This window comes from Serinus canaria, chromosome 18, assembly GCF_022539315.1.
Source record: "Serinus canaria isolate serCan28SL12 chromosome 18, serCan2020, whole genome shotgun sequence".
NCBI lineage: Eukaryota > Metazoa > Chordata > Aves > Passeriformes > Fringillidae > Serinus > Serinus canaria.
In genome coordinates this window covers 8,375,219-8,394,578 of record NC_066331.1, presented here as the reverse complement: position 1 = coordinate 8,394,578, position 19,360 = coordinate 8,375,219, and the positions used below count along the sequence as shown (strand labels likewise).

The window sequence follows — 19,360 nt, the reverse complement described above, 5'->3', positions numbered from 1 at the left end:
CCAAAAGAGCCAGCATCACCCAGAACATGGAGGCTAGGAAGAAGAAAGAAGAAGGACAGGGCACATCCAAATTCCTCCATCTTGGGACCCCAAGCCCCCATTCTAAAAACCTCAAAAATCTATTTTTCACCCCGTGACTAACTATCGTCCTACTTAAACTCTCTTAACTTGTAATTCTTCATATAAAGGTTGTTAATTTGCTCCATGGGTCAGGATCAAAGGCCCAGGGGTCTTGGGCCCTGTGCCAAGGTCTCTGAGCCCCCCAGGCAGGGGCTGGAGCCCTCCAGGGCAGCCAGAGGGGTGTCCTGGGTTCTGACACTGCGGGGCTCTGGGAGATGTAGCCGTGTGCTGCAGGAGCTGGGCAGGGCTGGAGGAGCAGGGCTCGGTGCCAGGGCAGCAGCAGAGGTCAGCAGGGTGCTGGTGCCCATCTGCAGCAGCCTTGGAGCTGGTGCCTTGCTGACAGAACTCAAACAGCAGTGATTTGCTGTGGGGCCTCAGAGCACCCCACTGCTGAGCTCTGGGAAGCTCTTTGGTTGTGGTTTGGGCCAGCAAGGTGCAATTTTCTGCAGGACAGCCACATGCCTTGCAATGCCAATTACAGGGATTTTCTGCTGCTGTCACACAGTGACTAACAGCATCCAGGCCCCTCCAGCCACAGCACTCAGGAGTGGGAGCTCCTGCAATGCTGTCTGCAGAGCCAGCCACATCCTCTGTGACTTCTGTGCTGCCCACAACATTAGGGATGGAGTGGAAGGCTCAGATGTGTTGGTGTGATGCAGACCGGCCCAGAGCTCTGGGTGGCGATTCCCATTCGGTCCAGCCCCTGCTGAGAGGGAAATCCCCCCAGGAGGGGGAGACCTGGGGGCTGTAGGAGGGGGTGGGCACTGGGGTCACCTCCTGAAGCTGGGATGGGGTCTCTGGCTGGGGAGAGCTTCTGGGCCTGGGTCTGGGTCTGTCTCTGAGGGGTCCCAGGATGAGGGAGGAGATGAGAATCTTGACTCCATGTTTCAAAAGGCTGATTTATTATTTTAGGATATAAATTATATTAAAAGAAAATGCTATATTAAAACTATACTTAAGAAAGAAGGAAGGATTTTATCAGAAGGATAGAAAAGGAAAGGAATGGAATGATAATAAAATCTTGTGACTGCTCACAGCCTCGACACAGGTGGCTGTCATTGGTCATCAAGTAAAAACAATTTCACATGTTGGGCAAACAATTCTTCAAAACACATTCTAAAGCAGCAGAACACGAAGAAGCTGAAGCTTCTCAGCTTCTCAGGAGAAAAAATCCCAGCAAAGGATTTTTCAGAAAAAATGTCCGTGACACCTGAGCAGTTTTCACTCCCATTTGTGCATTACAGGTGTAATAAAGTGCTTGCAAATGCTGCTTTCCCCCAGAGTGTGCAGAACCCAGGCCTTGCCCCCTTCTTGCTGGAGCTGGGTGTGCTGCTTGCAGTGTGCTCCTGACAAACTGCTGCTTGGAGGTTGTTCCAATCAAATGGGTGCAGAGAAAAGAGAATTTCACTGTAGCCCAATGCATCTTTCTGTTTCAGGGGTGATGAAGGGCAAATTGTTCCACCCTGGAGGGGTTTTAGGTGCTGTTATTACCAGGCTCTTGTGTTCCCCTGGCTTGGCACAGAGGTGTGGAGGGGATGCTAAGCAGATGTGATACAGATGTCTGGGAAAATTCTGTGAGTGAAATTCTGGTGGGTTTTGAATGTCTCCAATGACCCTTTACCCAAAGAATACACTTACTCTTTCCAGGACTGCAAGACAGCTCTGCTATCTCTTGGTTTTGTTATTTGTTTTAAAGTTGGAAGGAGAAGAGAACGTTTTTTGTGTTTTTTGTTGTTAATATGTGTTTTTTATAGAGGTGTGTTTAGTTTTTTAGTGGTTGGAAGTTTTGCATTATTTTCTTTAAATGTTTTTTATGTAAAATTATGATATTTTATTTTTAGTTTTTGTGAAATATATATGTTTAAATTATTATTAAAATTATATTTTCTATACGATTTTATATATAATAATAAAATATTACATTAAATACAATGGGAAAATGTATTATTTTTATTTTTAGATATTTATTATAATATATGTTATATTTATATATAGCATATATAATTTATTATAATATCAATTTTTACTACTATCTTATTTAACTTTATGATTTGATATGTGGTTTGGTTTGTTTTTTTTTTTTAATAAATCAGTTTGTGGCTGATCCATCAGGAGTGTTACCACAGTGGTTTAGCAGGAATTTGGAGCTTTTGCTCACATGCAGAGCCACGATCCCTCCACTCCTCTGCCTCTGTCAAGCACAAAAGGACCATCCAGCTGCTCTTCCAAACACCTCCATGCTGACAAGACCACGTTCATGTGCCCACAGCTCTGCATCTGCTCTCCCACTCTGCTGTCCACAGAGATTTTAGATCCCCCTCAGTGGGCACTGAGAGCCCTTTCCCCCTGTGCCGTGCCCAGCCCTGAATGAGAGCTGCACATGCTCAAGAAGTAGAGAAATAAATGGAATGGAGAGAGAGAAACCTCCCCAAGAGTGGAGCTGCCTTGGAGGGTGCCAGAACAATCCTGTTCTGCATCCCCTGCCAAGCTCCACTCTGAACAAACGTCTGCCACTTCATTCAGCTGGGGTCTATTTTTCTTCCATTTAGAAGAGAACCCTCATAAACAGCACTGCAGCTCGGGGGAGACTGCCAAGGATAACTCAGCACTGTCGGAGCAGCAGAGGCCTGAGCAGGGTTCTCATTCCAGCAGGGCTCCCATTCCAGCAGCATTCCCATTTTATTAACATTCCCATTTCAGCAGCATTCTCATTTCAGCAACATTCCCATTTCAGCAGTGTTCCCATTTCAGCAACATTCCCATTTCAGCAGTGTTCTCATTTCAGCAACATTCCCATTTCAGCAGTGTTCTCATTTTTTCAGCATTCCCATTTCAGCAACATCCCCATTTCAGCTCTCTTCCTTTCTCTCCCATTTCCCATTTTCAGCTCCCATTTCAGCTCTCTTTCTTTCTCTCCCATTTCCCATTTTCAGTTCCCATTTCAGCTCTCTTTCTTTCTCTCCCATTTCCCATTTTCAGTTCCCATTTCAGCTCTCTTTCTTTCTCTCCCATTTCCCATTTTCAGCTCTCTTTCTTTCTCTCCCATTTCCCATTTTCAGCTCTCTTCCTTTCTCTCCCATTTCCAGCTCTCCTCCCATTCCAGGCTCCCCCTCAGCCTCACCCACAGCCTCTGGGGATGAAGCTGTCGTGCCCTTTGCCAGGCAGATGGTTTGGGCTCGTGGCCTTGGGCAGAGCTCTGAGGTCTCCCTGCTTGCACCCAAAAGGTTCTTGCTCCCTTTCCCAACCAACCTGGCAGATCCCCTCTCTTCTTGGAAATGATTTTGCTCAGAAATAAGGCAAACACAGAGCTGTGTGTTAGTTTATGCCAAAGAGAGATCCAAGAGGTTTAGGGCATGCTGTTGTTTCATGCTTTGATCTCAAAGGACTTCAGGATGGAAAACAAACTTTTTTTGAGCTTTTCTTTGTCAACAGCAACACAGCAGGGCTGGTTCAGGGTCCAGAGCTGGGAGTGGAGCTCACCTTCCCTCAGGAGAGGCTGAGGGGACACTGCTGTCATATTTTCTGAAAAATCCTTTCAACCAGAATTTCTTCCCCTGGGAAGCTGAGAAGCCTCAGAGAAAAATGAAAACAATAATAATCTGATTGCTTCTCCCTGTTTTGCTGCTTTGGAATGTGGTTGGAGATTGTTTGTCCAACAGGTGAATGTTTGATTGGTTTCATGTGAATTGTTTTTATTTAATGACCAATCACATCCAGCTGTGTTGGGCTCTGAGTAGTCAGTCACGAGTTTTCATATCATTCTTGTTAAGCCTTCTGTCTGTATCCTTTCTTCTATCTTCTGTATCCTTCTCTATTCTTTATTACAGCATAATGTAATGTAATATAATATAATATAATATAATATAATATAATATAATATAATATAATATAATATAATATAATATAATATAATATAATATAATATAATATAATATAATATAATATAATATAATATAATATAATATAATATAATATAATATAATATAATATAATATAATATGCCTTCTAAGAACGTGGAGTCAGATTCATCATTTTCCTCCTTCATCATGGGGACCCAGAACCCACCACACCCTGCCCCACAGCTCCTCATGCTTGGAGCTCAGCACTGGAGAGAGGAGCTGTTCTGGAGGAGTTTTTCCAGCCCCAGGGGATGCCCACAGCCCTTCTCCCTCCTGGTCTGGCAGACTCTTACCCCAAAACTCTTCCCCTCTGTGCACACCAACTTGTTTCTCGGCTGTGTGGGGAGATTTGGTTGCTCTGAGGTTCCCAGATATTTTGCCATTTGCTGAGTTTCAGCACAGCACACCCAGGAGCTCCCAGGCTGGTGTGGAGAAGCCCCAGAAAAGACAATTTCTGCAGTGTTTTATTCCTACAAAAGTCAGTTTTCAGGTGGGTGGGCTGCTGCACTGGGTGCCAGTGCAGCTCTGGGATGTGCTGTGCATAACTCAGCCTCCCAAAGCTGCAAATTCAGCAGCTTCTCTAAGGAGAAAAAACTGCATTTAACTAATCCTGGGTCATCTGAGCAGCTTGCTTTCCTGACTTCTGCCTTTCCTGCAAACTGATCCCTTTGGGCAGCATTTTCACATGTCACTGATGGATTTACCTGACCAGTCAGAGAAGCTCTAAATGTGCCAGTGCAGCTCTTCCAGAAGTGCATATCCAGAGATAGCCATTCTTTGCACAGCAGGGCAGAAAAGCTGCTTTATTACTCAATGGAAAAAACAAAAAAAGGGAAAAAATAAGAATATTTGCTGCAGGACTCTGGAGGGAGCTGCACAACCTGGCTCAGGAAGGGCAGAGCCATCTCACAGAGGTGTAACAAGCACAGGGTGAAGTCTGTGTGGGAAATGAATTTGTAGAAAATTCTTAAAACCTAAGAAAAAACTTACATATTATACATCTATAGACAAACCTTAAGAAAAAAGATACAAACTTAAAAATACCATAAAATAAAACAAACCTATTAAAAGAAAAATAAAACTAAGAACAAATTTCAAAAAATAACCTTCAAAATAAAGCAAAATACTTTTAAAAAACCTATTAAAATACATTATAATAAAACCTACAAAAATTGTTTTAAATAATTAGCTTTAAAGCATTTCCAACATAGTAGAACAATAACTAATAAACAAAAAACCATTTATAATGTAGATATAATAATACACATATTAATAATAATAAATAATTATGTATTATAATTAAACATAGTTAACATCTAATTGTAATAATGCAAATTATAATATTCATATTGTCTCACCCTTCATCTAAAGAAAAAACAAAAGTTTTTAAACCACCTCCCAGTTATCCCTCTCTAAATAAAAAAACCCCTTAATCCAACAGTCTGCTCTGCTGCAGAGACAGTGTCCTGTCCCTTCCTTGCTCAGGAGCAGGGATGGTGGGTGCTGTGGGCAGCTTTGTACAGGATTAAAGCCCCTCTCCAGAAAATACCTCTGCTTTCAGCATCAGCAGCTGAAATCTGCTGTTTGTGCCAGGCTGCTTTTGAAGTCACTGCTTACATTTGTGGCCCCTCTGTACTGAGCAGCTCCTGACAGGCTTTGCCAGGAGTGCTCAGTGTCCTGGGGAATTTGTGTCTGAGGAGAGGGACAGAACTGGGGGAGAGAAAAGGCAGGTTAGTGATGAAAATCCCACACACAGAACAGTTGGTTGACTGGCCTGGGTTCCCCTGAAAGGCTGTGATTGGAACCATTTTCACCAAAATTCCTTCAGTTTCAGCCAAGTGTCTGCAGCACATCCCCATTGTTCCCCTCCATGCTGTGGGATGGGGATTTCAGTGCACACAGCCTCAGCTGCACCAAGGGAAATACAGGCTGGATAGCAGGGAAAAGTGTTTTCCAGAAAGGTGAGAAAGTTCTGGAATGGCTGCCCAGGGAGGTGGTGGAGTCCCCATCCCTGGGGGTGTTTAACAAAGCCTGGATGTGGCACTGGGGGCCAGGGTTTAGTTGAGGTGTTGGGGCTGGGTTGGACTGGATGATCCTGAAGGTCTCTTCCTGTAGCCCCACATTTCTCTCCACAGAGAAAAGCAAGGCACAATTCTGCCCAAGAATATTTCCAAGTTCCACATTCTCTGAACCTCAGAGGAAGGAAAAACAATTCTTATCATTTGCTGTGCCTGTGTTTGTTTACTCCCAGTGATGGTGTTTTGTTTCCTTGGCCTATCAGGGCCAGGTATGTGTGTGTCAGGACTGTGGGCTGACAGCCACAAGATTCAGTGCAGTGTGAGCAGAGTTGAGTGCTTGGCAGGCTCAGATATAATATAATAATATAATATAATGTAATATAATATAATGTAATATAATATAATATAATATAATGTAATGTAATGTAATGTAATGTAATGTAATGTAATGTAATGTAATATAATATAATATAATATATAATTATATAATTTATATTAATATATTAATGTAATTATATTATTAATGCAATAATATTATATTAATATTATTACATTTAGTATAACGATATTATATTTATGATATGATATGATATGATATGATATGATATGATATTATATCAATTAGCTTATAGTACCTTCATATTCAGGTCTGGTAAGTGCCCAAATGCATCATTCTCTCCCCTCGTCAGGGGTTCCCTGCAAATCCAATATCTTCCAACCCGGTCATTCTGTGAATTCTTCATGTGGGAAGGGTGCAATCACCACCTCCTGCTCCTGAGAAGGGTGTTTTGTTCTTTAGGTGTTGGGATATAAGTTAATCTTTTGCTTTTCATCACCTTTGAAAAGGTTCTTTTCCTCCAAAGGAAATGTTTAAAGCAGGTATTTGTGATTCTTAAACTATGCAAGACCATGCTCAATCACTGCAAACCTGGGCTTGGGAGCCTGTGGGTTTCTCTTTTTGGTCAAGGATTTTAATATTCTGGTGTTCCTGCAGAGTGGGAAAAAGAGCCTTTTAGACCTCTGCTGGCTGAGCACAGCTGCTCCCTGCACTGCAGCTGTTTTTTCCTTTAACCTGGGCAGGGAGCCTGAGGGTGGGAGCTCCGTGGGTGGGATGGAGCCCAGCTGGGCACAGCCATGCCCAACCTCCCTGGGCAAGACAACCATAAAGAACAGCTTCAGCGGGGTCTGCGTGAGTGCCCAAAATCCTGCTGGTTCTGGCTCTTTTCTCAAAGGGGTAATGAAGTTTCAGCTCCATCCATTAATCAGGGATGGCATAAATTAAAGCTCCTTCCTTGCTGCAGTGCAGGAGCGTGGCAGCATTTGGTGCTTGCCTCAGGGTTTGTTCTGGTGTAGGTTGGCCCAACAGCAGATCTTTCCAGACACAGGTTTCAAAGCAAGGAAGAAGTTTCAGGCAGCAGAAAGCAAATCAAGCAGCTTACAAAGATGTTTTCTTCCTTAATTAGCTAAAGTAAATCTTAATCAACCCAGCAGTTGGCTTGCTAAATGCCAAAAGGGAAACTGCTTTTACTATTTTTGGTCCATCACAAAGAAGCCAGGGATGATGTTCTAATGAAGCCAGATGGCCAAAGCTGCTGTACTGAAACCCAGCCATGGAGGAGGAGGAGGAGGAGACTGGAACAGCACAGGCTGCCCTTAAAGAGAGGAAATTTACCATTCTCTGATACTCCAAGGACTGGGAAACTTTGGAAATTCCAGCTCACTTCAGAGGGTTTTGCACAGATTGTGGTGTGATGGGGTAGGTCTCACTAATACACGGAGCCACTTGTCATTCATGGGATCCCTTGGTATCTTCACTGCTGCTCTTGTGGGCAGCTGAAATGCTGATTTCCTGGACTCAGGGGGTCAAAAATGTTTGGGGTGTTTTTGGTTTTGACTTCAGGGTTTGTTTTTAGTATAAACTGGTACAACTGCATTGACTCCAGTGGAAACAAACCTGCTTTTATTGTTTAGAGGCTTGTAGCTTTTCCTTGGAAAGCTTAATTGGCCAGAAATAACAAATTAATAGCCTCAGCTGAAAACATAGAATAGACAGGCTCTGTGCAAAATTAAGCATGTATTTCTTCCAGAAATCTCAGCCTGAATGTCTCAGTCCTGGGCTCCCTGTGTGGTTTGGCCCATATTCCTCACACCCAGACTTTCTTTTCTTTGGGCTCCCTGCACATCTCAGCCAATGCCAGATGGGCCCCACCTGCTGCTCTGCCCCTGCCTTGCTCCTCTCCAGCTTTTCCAAAATGTTCCCAAACTACCTGAGGATGTTTTCCTCACTGGGCTTCAGTGGAGATGCTGCTCTGAGGAGGGGGATCCAGCATCTCCCAGGGGGAGTGGCTGGGATGGAGAAACTCTGAGCCCAGGGAGGGGGTCCTGGGAGGAAACCTGGGTCAGAGGCTGCTGGGGCTGCTGGTGATGCCTTGTGCAGGCTGGAGAGAGTTACAGAATAAAGGGATTTATGAAAAGGCTCCATGGATCCACCTTGGGCAGCACCAGAGCCCAGCCAGGGCTGCACCCAAGATGAACCAAAATGGCCCCAAAATGCCCGGCCGGGCACGGGGTCTCTCCCTGGGATCAGCTCTGCTCCATTCCCACCTTGCAGTTCATTGTCCCAGCCCAGCTTTAGCCCATCCAGTCCCACCCTTGTTTTTCTCTCTCCAGCCCACGGGGTTTGTGCTCCTGGGCTGGGATTGGGATCATTTGTCCTTGGTGCCCAGCTGGAGCAGGAATTGTTTTGTCTCCCTGCTCTGTGCACAGAGCTCACCATGTCCTGGTGTGAAGCCCAGACACACACACTAAAGCAGCACAGAGTCTGAAAAATATAAAAGCCAAAATCTGAGGCATCAGTGACACCCTGAGCCTTGTGCTCAGAACTGAGCTCTCTGCAGTCCCTGTTCTGGATCCTGAAGGAATTTCTCCTCTGAGGATACCAGAGAGGACCAGAGTGATTCACATAAACACAGCTTCACATAAACATTTTGCAGTTCACACAAACATGGAGCAATTCTGTTTGTAGAACGTTTGCAGTTAATGAATTAATTATGTTACACTCTCCTCTGAGCAGCAAGCCATGAACTGAACCAAGCAATCAGCAGGAGGCTTTGCTGCCTGTGTTTCCTGTTGTGTTTCAAATAAACACAAACACAGAAAGAGTCAAAGTTCACTTCTGCTGCCCAGTGTGCTCAGATTTGGGCACCAAATTCAGTATGGAAAGGAGAGCCTTGGAAGGCGTGCTCCTACTTTAATTCCCAAAGCATGTTGGTGCCTGTTGCCACTGGGGTATGGATGGAACCTCCCTCTTTTTAAGATTTTTTCCCCCTCTTTGTGAAATAGTGATTAAGAATTAGAAACCTTTCTCATAATATTTGATTCTCGTGTCCATAGGGCTCAAAGAGTTTCCTTGCTGATGCTCACACCTCACTCTTGGCATTGCTTTTCTTTCCCACAAGAAAGACAGATCCTCAAAAGATCCACAAGTTCCTCAAAATCAATTGATCCACAAGGATTAACTTATTTTGAGGATCTGTCCATTGGTGGGTGTACCCCTCATGCTGCCTTTAGCACATCTGAAAAAAACTAAAAAGGTCTTGGATGTTTTGTGGCTGGAACTGCAGTTGATGCCAAAGAATTAACTCTGTTATGGGGCTTCCAGGATTTCTGAGAAAGGGAGATGCCAGAATTGGCCAGGGATGGTTGTAGCAGTCAGAGCTGGTGTGGTAAATCCTGTCCTGCCTGCCCCTGTGCCAGGGGATGCTCCACTCTACCACTGAGGCAGGTCGTTTCCCTGATTTTTGTCATAAATTTGCACTTACTGTGCTATATTTTCATCTTCCTAGACAGCTTTGAACTAATAACAGCAGCTACTTGACATGTAATTAAAGCTAATAACAGCAGAAATTATGCATGCTTGAGTGGTTTGGTCTTTGAAACACAAATTGTGATATTTACACTTTCTCTTTTGGCAAAAACACGTGCTTTCCTCCAGACAGATGGCTTCACAGGTGATAAATGTTTGGGAAAAGTGGGTTTAGCAGCAAGCCCTCAGTGTGCAGAGAAAACTCTGACTTTTTGACAGGTGGATTCCCTGATCTGTGAGTATTTTGGTGGGGTGTTTATTCCTGAGAAGCCAGAATGAAATTTGGATTTATCTCCTGCCTTGGATTATCTGCTGCTCAGCTTTCACTCAGAGATGTGGGATTTTTTTTTTTCCTGCAATGTTTGTAGTGAATTTTCATTTTTACTACACTGAAAAACTGGGAGTCAGCAAAAAATCACCTGCTTTTCCTCTGCCTTGCCATTTCCAGCCCACTTTCAAATACCCCTCCATATTCTGGCAGCATAATTCATTCTCTGCTCTTGCTCTGTCTCCTTGATTAAGTTGATTCCACCACACTTCTGATGTGCCTGGATCAGCATCCTCAGCTGAAAATCAGGTCTAAGCAGGACTTGCAGATAAGATGCTGATTTTGGAGGTGCAAAAATGGTCAGAATGACTTAGCACTGACACTGTGTTCCAGGCTATGGCAGCCTGTGCAGTAAATAGGTGGCAAAGATCCCCCTGCAGAGCTGGCCTGGGTGCAGAGCTGCACAGGGCACCATTCAGGGTGCCCAAATGTCACTTCAAAGCAAAGCACAAGGCAAGGTCTGATGTTTTTCTTTCAATGAATTCTTCACTGCTGCACTGCAGAGCTGGAGTTTGACCTGGAGAAGGAGCAGTGGCTGTGTGGAGGTCTCAGGATTTAATTGTGCATTTTGAGAAAGAGAAATGGCCAGGCCAGGCAGTCTGAGTGTGCTGCTCAGCCGTGGCTGGGGCAGATGATTTCAGAGGAGACATCCTGGTGTGGCAGCCACAGCAGATGCCCATGGGGCAGCACTGGCAGGAGGAATGGTTTTTTCCTAGGCAGCTCTGCCAAGGACTGGATTTGCTCTCCAAGCTCTGCTCAGCCTCTCCTTTTAATGTCCTGAAGCAAACAGTGAATGGAGAAGTTTCACCCCAGAGAAATGAAAGGAATGGCCTGAAGTGGGAAATGAGTTTGTAGAGAATTTTTAAAGCTTGGTAGAAGGTTAACATAGTATATTTGTATGTAAATTTTGAGATAAGGAGTGTTGGTTTAGAAATGTTATACAATAGGATAGACATTGTTGAGAGAGAAATGGAATTAGAAATAAGTTTTTAAAAATGGTCCTGTAAATGAGACTAGATGCTGTGGAGAAATAGAACAATGAAAGATGTGTAGTGATAACACTTATGAGGAGTAATTTTAGATGATTGGTTTTATAACATGGTGTGGTTAAAACTGATAGGTTAAGATGATGTATTGTAATTAAGAGGTTAAGAAACACTTACAGTGTATTGTAATTAGGAAATAGTTGGCTTTTGATTGTGATGGTGTGAATGATAAAATCTGTATTGTCTCACTCTTCACATAAAACCTAAAATGGAATAAAAGTTTTTAAAACACCTCTCAGTTGCCCAAGTCTGGGTCAGAGAAGGGCCTAATCCAACAACCTGACAATCTGGAGATTGTCACACAATGTCACACAGCCCTCAGCCCCTGGCCCCGTGGGGTAATTGTGGCAATGTTCCTCTGGGGGCTCACCAAATGTGGAATTGTTCTTCACTCGGGGTGACCAGCTGTGGTGGGGCTCACAGGGGTCCCAGGGTGAGGGAGGAGATGAGAATCCTGACTCCATGTTTCAGAAGGCTGATTTATTATTTTATGATATATATTATATTAAAAGAAAATTATATACTAAAACTACACTAAAAGAATAGAAGAAAGGATTTCATCAGAAGGCTTGAAAGGAATAGAAAGGAATGGAATGAAATGATAATAAAATCTTGTGAGTGACCAGAGAGTCTGAGACAGCTGGACTGGGATTGGCCATTAATTAAAAACAACCACATGAGACCAATGAAAGAGGCACCTGTTGCATTCCACAGCAGCAGAGAATTCTTGTTTATATTTCATTTCTGAGGCCTCTCAGCTTCTCAGGAGAAAAAATCCTGGCAAAAGGATTTTTCATAAATTATGTCCTGACAGGTAATCCCTGAGCTGCTGACCAAGAGCCACAGTGCTCCAGCAATCCCACCTCTCACCCAGCCAGCCTTGAGCTGCAAGTGAACCAAAATGTGCATCAGACTGCCCAGATCCTGTCTGGGAGCTTGAGCTGAGGTTTTCCTGGGTGCTTGGAGGCTGAGGAGCTCTGGACTGGCTGTGTCCCAGCAGGGGAGGTGGGACACTGGCAGCAGGAGGGAGGCTGGTGCCTGTGGCAGTGGGAATTGGGCAGGGCTGGCAGTTTGGTGGGGTTTGCACAGCTGCTCTCTGCTTTCCTGCTTGGATTCTTACAAAAGTCCTGTGGTCTGAACAAAATGGAAAAAGGCTTTTTAAAATTAAGTGTAAGCAAACTGGTGGGTAAAGCTTCACCTTGGAGTGAGAAATTGTGCTGTTTTGCCTCCTAAAGGCTGAAACGAGGCAATTCAGAATTTGGAAAAAAGGATAAATAAAAGAATTTCCAGAAGGATTCTTACATTTCTGGGTGGATTTGCAAATTATTTGGGTAAACACAGACGTCATCCTTTGCTGGCAAAGACCAAAGCTGAGAGCACTGCCTGGCCCCAGCTGCACTTTGCTGCCTGTTTCAGCCACCAGAGTGGGTACCTGGCCTTTCCTAGCTGTAGGAGCACTGATCTGGCCCTTTTGGAAAACTTTGGAGTATTTACAATTACATTTCCTATGAGTTTTGAGACATTGTTAATGCTTCCTGGCTTAAATGGGCAAAAAATTTGGTGTTTTGGCTATGACTCTCTGGAGTTCAGTTGGTGATTCCAGCCTGTGGGGCAAACACCTCAGGGATGGGGGGACTTAAGGATTTGGGATCATGACAGAACTCCTGGCCTAACAACACAGGGGAAAATGAACAAAGAGAGCCAGGTCTGAGCTGCGCAAGCCCACAGCTGCCACAGACATATTTTATGAAAAATCTTTTTGCCAGGATCTTTTCTCCTGAGAAGCTGGGAAGCTTCAGCTTCTCCCTGTTCTGCTGCTTTGGAATGTGATCTGGAGAATTGTTTACCCAGCATGTGAATTATTTTTACTTGCTGACCAATGACAGCCACCTGTGTCGAGGCTGTGGGCAGGCACAAGATTTTATTATCATTCCTTTCTATTCCTTTCAAGCCTTCTGATGAAATCCTTTCTTCTATTCTTTTAGTAAGTTTTAATATATCATTTTCTTTTAATGTAATATATATCATAAAATAATAAATCAGCCTTCTGAAACATGGAGTCAAGATTCTCATCTCCTCCCTTGTCCTGGGACCCCTGCAAACACCACCACACACAGCCACAGGGATAGACACTCTTTCACACCAATTTCAGATTTAATTTATGCAAAGGGCTGCTCCTGGGTCTTTGATGATAGGTTTGTGCAGGGAGGACTAAGTAGGGCACAATAATTTTGCAGCTATCACTAAGCACACCATTAATCTCTGTCCTGGAGGAGGCAGTTCCTCCTTTGGCTCTCTCTGCTGCTCCTGCTCCCTGCTAATATTCAGCAGGCTCTGGGGGCTGAGCTGCTCTTTGGTTTCAGGCAGAGAGCAGCTCCCTGGTGTTGTCTGAGCATGGCTGGTGCTTTGTAGAGTTAGTTTGGGTTGTAGGGCTGGGTCTCAGCTGCTTGGGAAGTGCTCAGAGCCTTGCCTGTAGCTGCAGGCTTGGAATGCCATTCCCTTATTGCTGCCTGAGCTGAGTGCTGAAGGATGTGAGTGCTTGAAGGAGCCAAAACCAACTCCAGCCCGGGGTGGGAAGGGAAAGGCTTGGATAAAACATCTCATCCTTCAGAGGTGACCCAGCACTGACAGGAGCATCACCCACAGCCACTCCCTGACCTGGGGATGCCTTTTCTCTTGGCTTTGTTGTGCTGGTTTGACAAACACATCCCCAGCCCCTGCTGAGACAGCACAAGCTTCAGAGGAGAAGGGCTGAGGCTGTGTGTCCTTCCAGGGAAACAGGGAACCCAGCTCCTTTCCCTGGTCTCTGGCATGGCCTTGTGCCTTCACCACGCTGCTCAGGGTGCTCCCTGCACTGACAGAGACATGAAGGGCGTTTTGCAAAGCTTTTCTGTGAGATGGATTGCTTGGGGAGGGTTTGGAGAAGAGAATCAGAGCAGAGCTGCTGAGGGTGAGGGGGTCAGACTGAATAATGGAAAGCAGATCTGCTCCAATATCTTCAGTAGCTGCTGCACTGCCTGCATGGGTGGGTGAGGTCTGGATGAGCTGAGATTTGCAAACCCCCTGTCACTTTGACTGTCTGATTTTAGGCAAGATGGACAATGCTTTCTAAAGGCTCAGGCTGCAGCAGCTTTCCTTCACAAGCAGGGGAACTGCTCATCCTGAGCTTGTCTGGCTCTTCCTGGGCAAGGAGAAGCTAAAACTGCCATTTGAAAGAGAGAAAAAGGAGGCTAAACTTTACATTCTGACTCATATTAAACCCCTGACTAACCAAGTGAAAAGCAGGTTCCAATTAATGTGGATATTTTCCAATATTCAATTAAATTGGATAGTAGGAAAAATTCTTCCATGAAGGGGAGGTCAGGCATTGGAACAGGCTGCCCAAGGAGGTGTGGAATCACCATCCTTGGATCAATGGAAGTGTTCAAAATGTGCACAGTGCACGTGGCACTGGGGGACACGTGGTGAAGGAGGTGGTGCTGGTAATGGTAAAGGTAAATGTGGTGGTGGTTAATGGTAATGGGTAACGTGGTAGGGGTTAATGGTAAAGGTTAATGTGGTGGTGGTTAATGGTAATGGTTAATGTGGTGGTGGTGGTTAATGGTAATGGGTCATGTGGTGGGGGTGGTTAATGGTAAAGGTTAATGTGGTGGTGGTTAATGGTAATGGTTAATGTGGTGGTGGTGGTTAATGGCAATGGGTAACGTGGTGGGGGTTAATGGTAATGGTTAATGTGGTGGTGGTGGTTAATGGTAATGGTTAATGTGGTGGTGGTGGTGGTTAATGGTAATGGGTCATGTGGTGGGGGTGGTTAATGGTAATGGTTAATGTGGTGGTGGTGGTGGTTAATGGTAATGGGTCATGTGGTGGGGGTTAATGGTAATGGAAAAGGTTAATGTGGTGGTGATTAATGGATAATGGTAATGGCTGGACTGGCTCCTGAAGGTCTCCTCCAATCTTTGTGACTCCATAACAAACCTCTTCACCCCATCCATGGGCTCCCACTCCCTCACAGAGGCTTGAAGGTGCTTCACTCTCTCTACTGGGCTCTCACTAATGTGTCTCCAAGCTAACAAGTACTGCCAGCACAGGGAATGGCCAAACCCATGGTATTCCTGCCCCTTGAAAGACCCAGCCTCAAGCTGCACCAAGGGAAATACAGGTTGGATATCAGGAAAAAGTGTTTTCCAGAAAGGGTGATAAAGTTCTGGAATGGCTGCCCAGGGAGGTGTGGAGTGCCCATCCCTGGGTGTGTTTAACAAAGCCTGGATGTGGCACTGGGGGCCAGGGTTTGATTGGGGTGTTGGGGCTGGGTTGGACTGGGTGATCTTGGAGGTCTCTTCCAACCCAGTGATTCTGGGAATTCTCTGAGATCAGGAAGGGGCTGATCCTGAAGTGGGAGCTGCTGGCACACTGCACAGCAAGCAGGCTGCAGGTAAATTGCCCTGACCCCGAGGAGCACCTCTGATGGGGTGTGTGGAGGGGGCTGGGAATGAATAAAGGCCCCTTCCCGTTCCTGCAGCAGTTCAGCAGCAGAACTGCATGCACCAGAGCCCTCTCTCATGAGTGAATCTTCCCCCATTCACAACAAACTTCAAGCCCATGCATGGAAGAGACAATGACTTGTCCAAGTGCATTCCCCAGGGAGGCTGCATGCAGATCTTGCCCTATGCCCATGAGCAGTGACCATTTCAACACCTTGAAGGGGAATAGATGTTTAAATTCTGAATTCAGGCTCAGTCTAAGCAAACAGAGCTCACTGCCAGAGGGATTTCACGCTGCAGTTCTGAGTTTGCTGCTCAGAATTCATTTAGTTCCAATTCTGTAGCTTGGCTGTGTTGGCATTGCATCCTCATATCCCTGCTAATGAGGAAGCAGGGCTGCTGCAAGCAGAGGTCTCCTGTGGGGATGTTGGCAGCATCCCAGAGAAGGTATTTTAGACTCAGTGGGGAAGTTCCAGACACCACAGATTATGTATTTATTCTAATGATGCCTCATCATTTGGGAAAGCCAGGACAGGCACTGTAATATTGGTGTAAGCAGGACTGTTTTTGTAGCAGAAAGGCAAAATCACTTCCAGGGAAGGGAACAAGTTGTCTCCCTAACCAAGAACCAGCACTTTTATAACTGGCACTATTAAGCACTTCAGAGAACATTGCTCTGCCCAGGGAAAATCACATCTCCTCAACCCCCTCCTCTCCCTCTGTCCTCTCCCCCTGGACTTGGAGGTGGAGCTCTGGTACCTCAGGCTGGACATTGCAGTTTGCCAGCAGATGCCCTGAGGACAGGCACATCAGGGGTTCCCAATTCCTCCTTGGAGGAGGGCAGAGGGTGGAAATGCTTGCTCAGGGCAGATGATGCTGCTCCTCCTGGGTGTTTGGGGCCAGTGCAGCAGGAGATGCTGAGTGTTCCCTGCCTGTGGCACTGCCATGGGAAGCCTGTGCTGCTGACAAGGACCATGGTGTAACTCCACTGCACACACCTGTGTGACTGGAGAATCCAGCCCAGTGCAGAATAAGTGTGAGCATCACCCAAACCAGGACAAGCAACCCTGGATATGTCCAGTCCTACCCCAAATGCAAAACTGCGTGGAGTTTCACAAACATCAGCTGCTTTTTCTTTATTTCATTGTCTTCAGTCCTCATACAGCTACAAATTTAACACTACTGCTAAAGAAAAAAAGAGCAGACTACAGCCATTCAGGGGGTAACATAATTTTAAACGTTGTGAGACAGCTGATACTCTTAAAAATCATGGCCTTGTTATGGGCTTTCATTATTGATGGCTACTTGAGGAGACATACGCTATAAAATATAAAGATAAAAAGTGAAAGGCTATTTAGATAGATGTTCAGCTGAGTGCTGCTAGCATCAAATCAGTGGCACTGGAGAAATGAGAACAGACACACGGCACAGCCTCTGGACTAAATGTGTGCACTGCCAAGGCTTGGCCTGCACAACGTGCACTTTAAATCAAAGCAACATTGAAGTCAGTATTGATTGTTCTTGGAGATATATTTTACCTTCAGGCACTGCTGTTTCCCAAAGGAGCATGAGCAAGGACGTAAGTCTCTGTGCAGTGCTGACTGCTGGTGGACAGGGATCTCCCTGAAATCCTCTGGAAACGATTCCTCCTCTGGAAGTACCCACTGCTGCTGCTGAGGGACCTCTGCCTGTTCTTCAGGTACTCCCGGTAGTTTTTGGTGAGCAGGGTGTAGAGGAAGGGGTTAATGCAGCTGTTGCTGTAGGTCAGGCAGGTTGTCAAGTAATTAATGTTCTTCATCACCTTGGGGGATAAAGGGAAGGATTCATAATACTGGAAGAGGAGCTGCCATATCCAGAAAGGCAAGAAGCAAGCCCAGAAGACCAGGACTATGGTGAAGATTAAGTAGAGCACCTTCTGGTTGGGCAGCCTCTTGGTCTGCTTGAAGGAAGCAGTCTGGGACACCCAGTAAATCTTGGCCAGGCGAATGTAAAGGTAGCCAATGACCACCCCCGGGCCCACGATGCTGGTGCCAAAAAGGATGGTGAGATAGACCTTGTAGGACAGCTTGCTCCAGGTGGGCAGGCAGATGCTTTTGTTGTCCCTTTGCACCAGCTGGATCATGATGAGCATGGGCAGGGTGAGCAGCAGTGACACCAGCCAGATCACCACAGCGATGGCCTTGCGGTAGCTCTTGGACCTCTTCACCGTGTCCAGGGGCTTCAGCACGGCCAGGTAGCGCTCCGTGCTCATCACTGTGAGGGTGAAGATGCTGGCGTGCATGGTGAGGAAGTCCAGGCTGAACAGGATGCGGCAGCCGATGTCCCCAAAGTGCCACTTCTGGATGAAGTAGGTGCCGACGATGAAGGGGATGGTGAGGAGGTAGAGCAGGTCGGCCAGCGCCAGGTTGATGATGTAGATGTACATGGAGGCAGAGGATCGCAGGTAGTGGCACATCACCAGCAGGGTGTAGACGTTGCCTGTCACCCCAACCACGCACATGAGGGACAGGATGGCCCCGATGGTGCAGATGGCAACCATGTCCTCCGTGGAGCTGGCCGCCCAGGCGCCGTCCCCGCTGGCGTTGGCAGAGACATTGGGCCTGATTCTGAGCACGCTGCCCTCCCCTGTGTCTGTCACCACGTAGGGGGTGGTGGAGAAGTGGCTCTCCAGCTCGTCACTTAGGGACATCCTCCCGGGTTTAAATGCCAGAAGCTTTGCTCATGTCACTGGGGTCTGAGGGGGTTCTCTGCTCTGAGAACTGCGGGGAGCTGTAGAACCATTTCCCAGCAGTGTCTCACCCAAGGACCATCTGCATTCTCCACTAGAGGAAAGACAGCAAAAACAACGTATTAGAAATCTTCCAGAGCAACACAAAAGTTCATTTAGAATTTACCTGTCCCTGAACACGTATCTGCACTGCCTGAATGTACCAAAGGTCTCAAGTGCTGAGACCACTCTTGCAGGGCCCCTGCTCTCATCACAAGAGCCCAGCTGTGAGGTGTGCCCATGGAAAAGAGACAAAAAAGGTTGTGTGGATCACTGGAACCACTTACTGCAGTCCTTAGTTTGGGGTTGGAGGAAAAAAAAAATCCTTCCTAAATTTATAACGATGATTTAGAGCTACCAGCATGATTGTTTAAACCTCTTTGCCACATTCTTAAGTCTGAAGGAGCAGAAGGCCCTGAAAAAGGGAAAACAAAATTTGGAGTTATCATATGCAGCCAAATTGTCTGTTCTGAGTTAGTGATGCATTCCCAGTCCTGTCCAGCATTCCTGCAGTGTTTTCACAGAGCAGCTTCCCTTGAATGAGAAGCTCCTCCTCTGTCCTGCAGTTTCAAACAGCATTCGAGTGATGGAGAAAAAGGCACCTCATGAAGCAAAGTGCAGTTTCCCTGTGGGATTTCTGTGTCTGTAAACACAGGGTTTTTCACTCTCTCTGTCCAGTGTGACAGCAGAGATGTCCATGTGTCTGTAAAGATCTGTTTCAGCCAGAGCTGGGTGTGAACCTGCCTGAACAGCCTTGAGCAGCGAGGTGTGAGACGACTCTGTATGTGGGAGCCTCTGCTCAGCTCAGGCTCAGCGCTGCACAAATCTGGACT

General features: G+C 46.0%; 1 protein-coding gene and 1 long non-coding RNA gene across 2 annotated transcripts in view; one reads left to right on the top strand and one right to left on the bottom strand.

The window, feature by feature from the left end:
- Window positions 1–19,360, top strand: part of LOC127060241 (uncharacterized) — a 181,822-nt gene that overhangs the window by 71,244 nt on the left and 91,218 nt on the right. The gene's annotated exons all lie outside the window — the stretch shown is intronic.
- Window positions 17,070–18,449, bottom strand: LOC103820010 (urotensin-2 receptor). The gene has a single exon (XM_009094614.4). The coding sequence runs from the start codon at window positions 18,447–18,449 to the stop codon at window positions 17,301–17,303; it is 1,149 nt and encodes a 382-aa protein (XP_009092862.2). The 3' UTR covers window positions 17,070–17,300.

Coding starts and splice junctions, on each gene's coding strand:
- LOC103820010 (XM_009094614.4), bottom strand. CDS start 18,449: ATGTCCCTAAGTGACGAGCTGGAGAGCCACTTCTCCACCACCCCCTAC.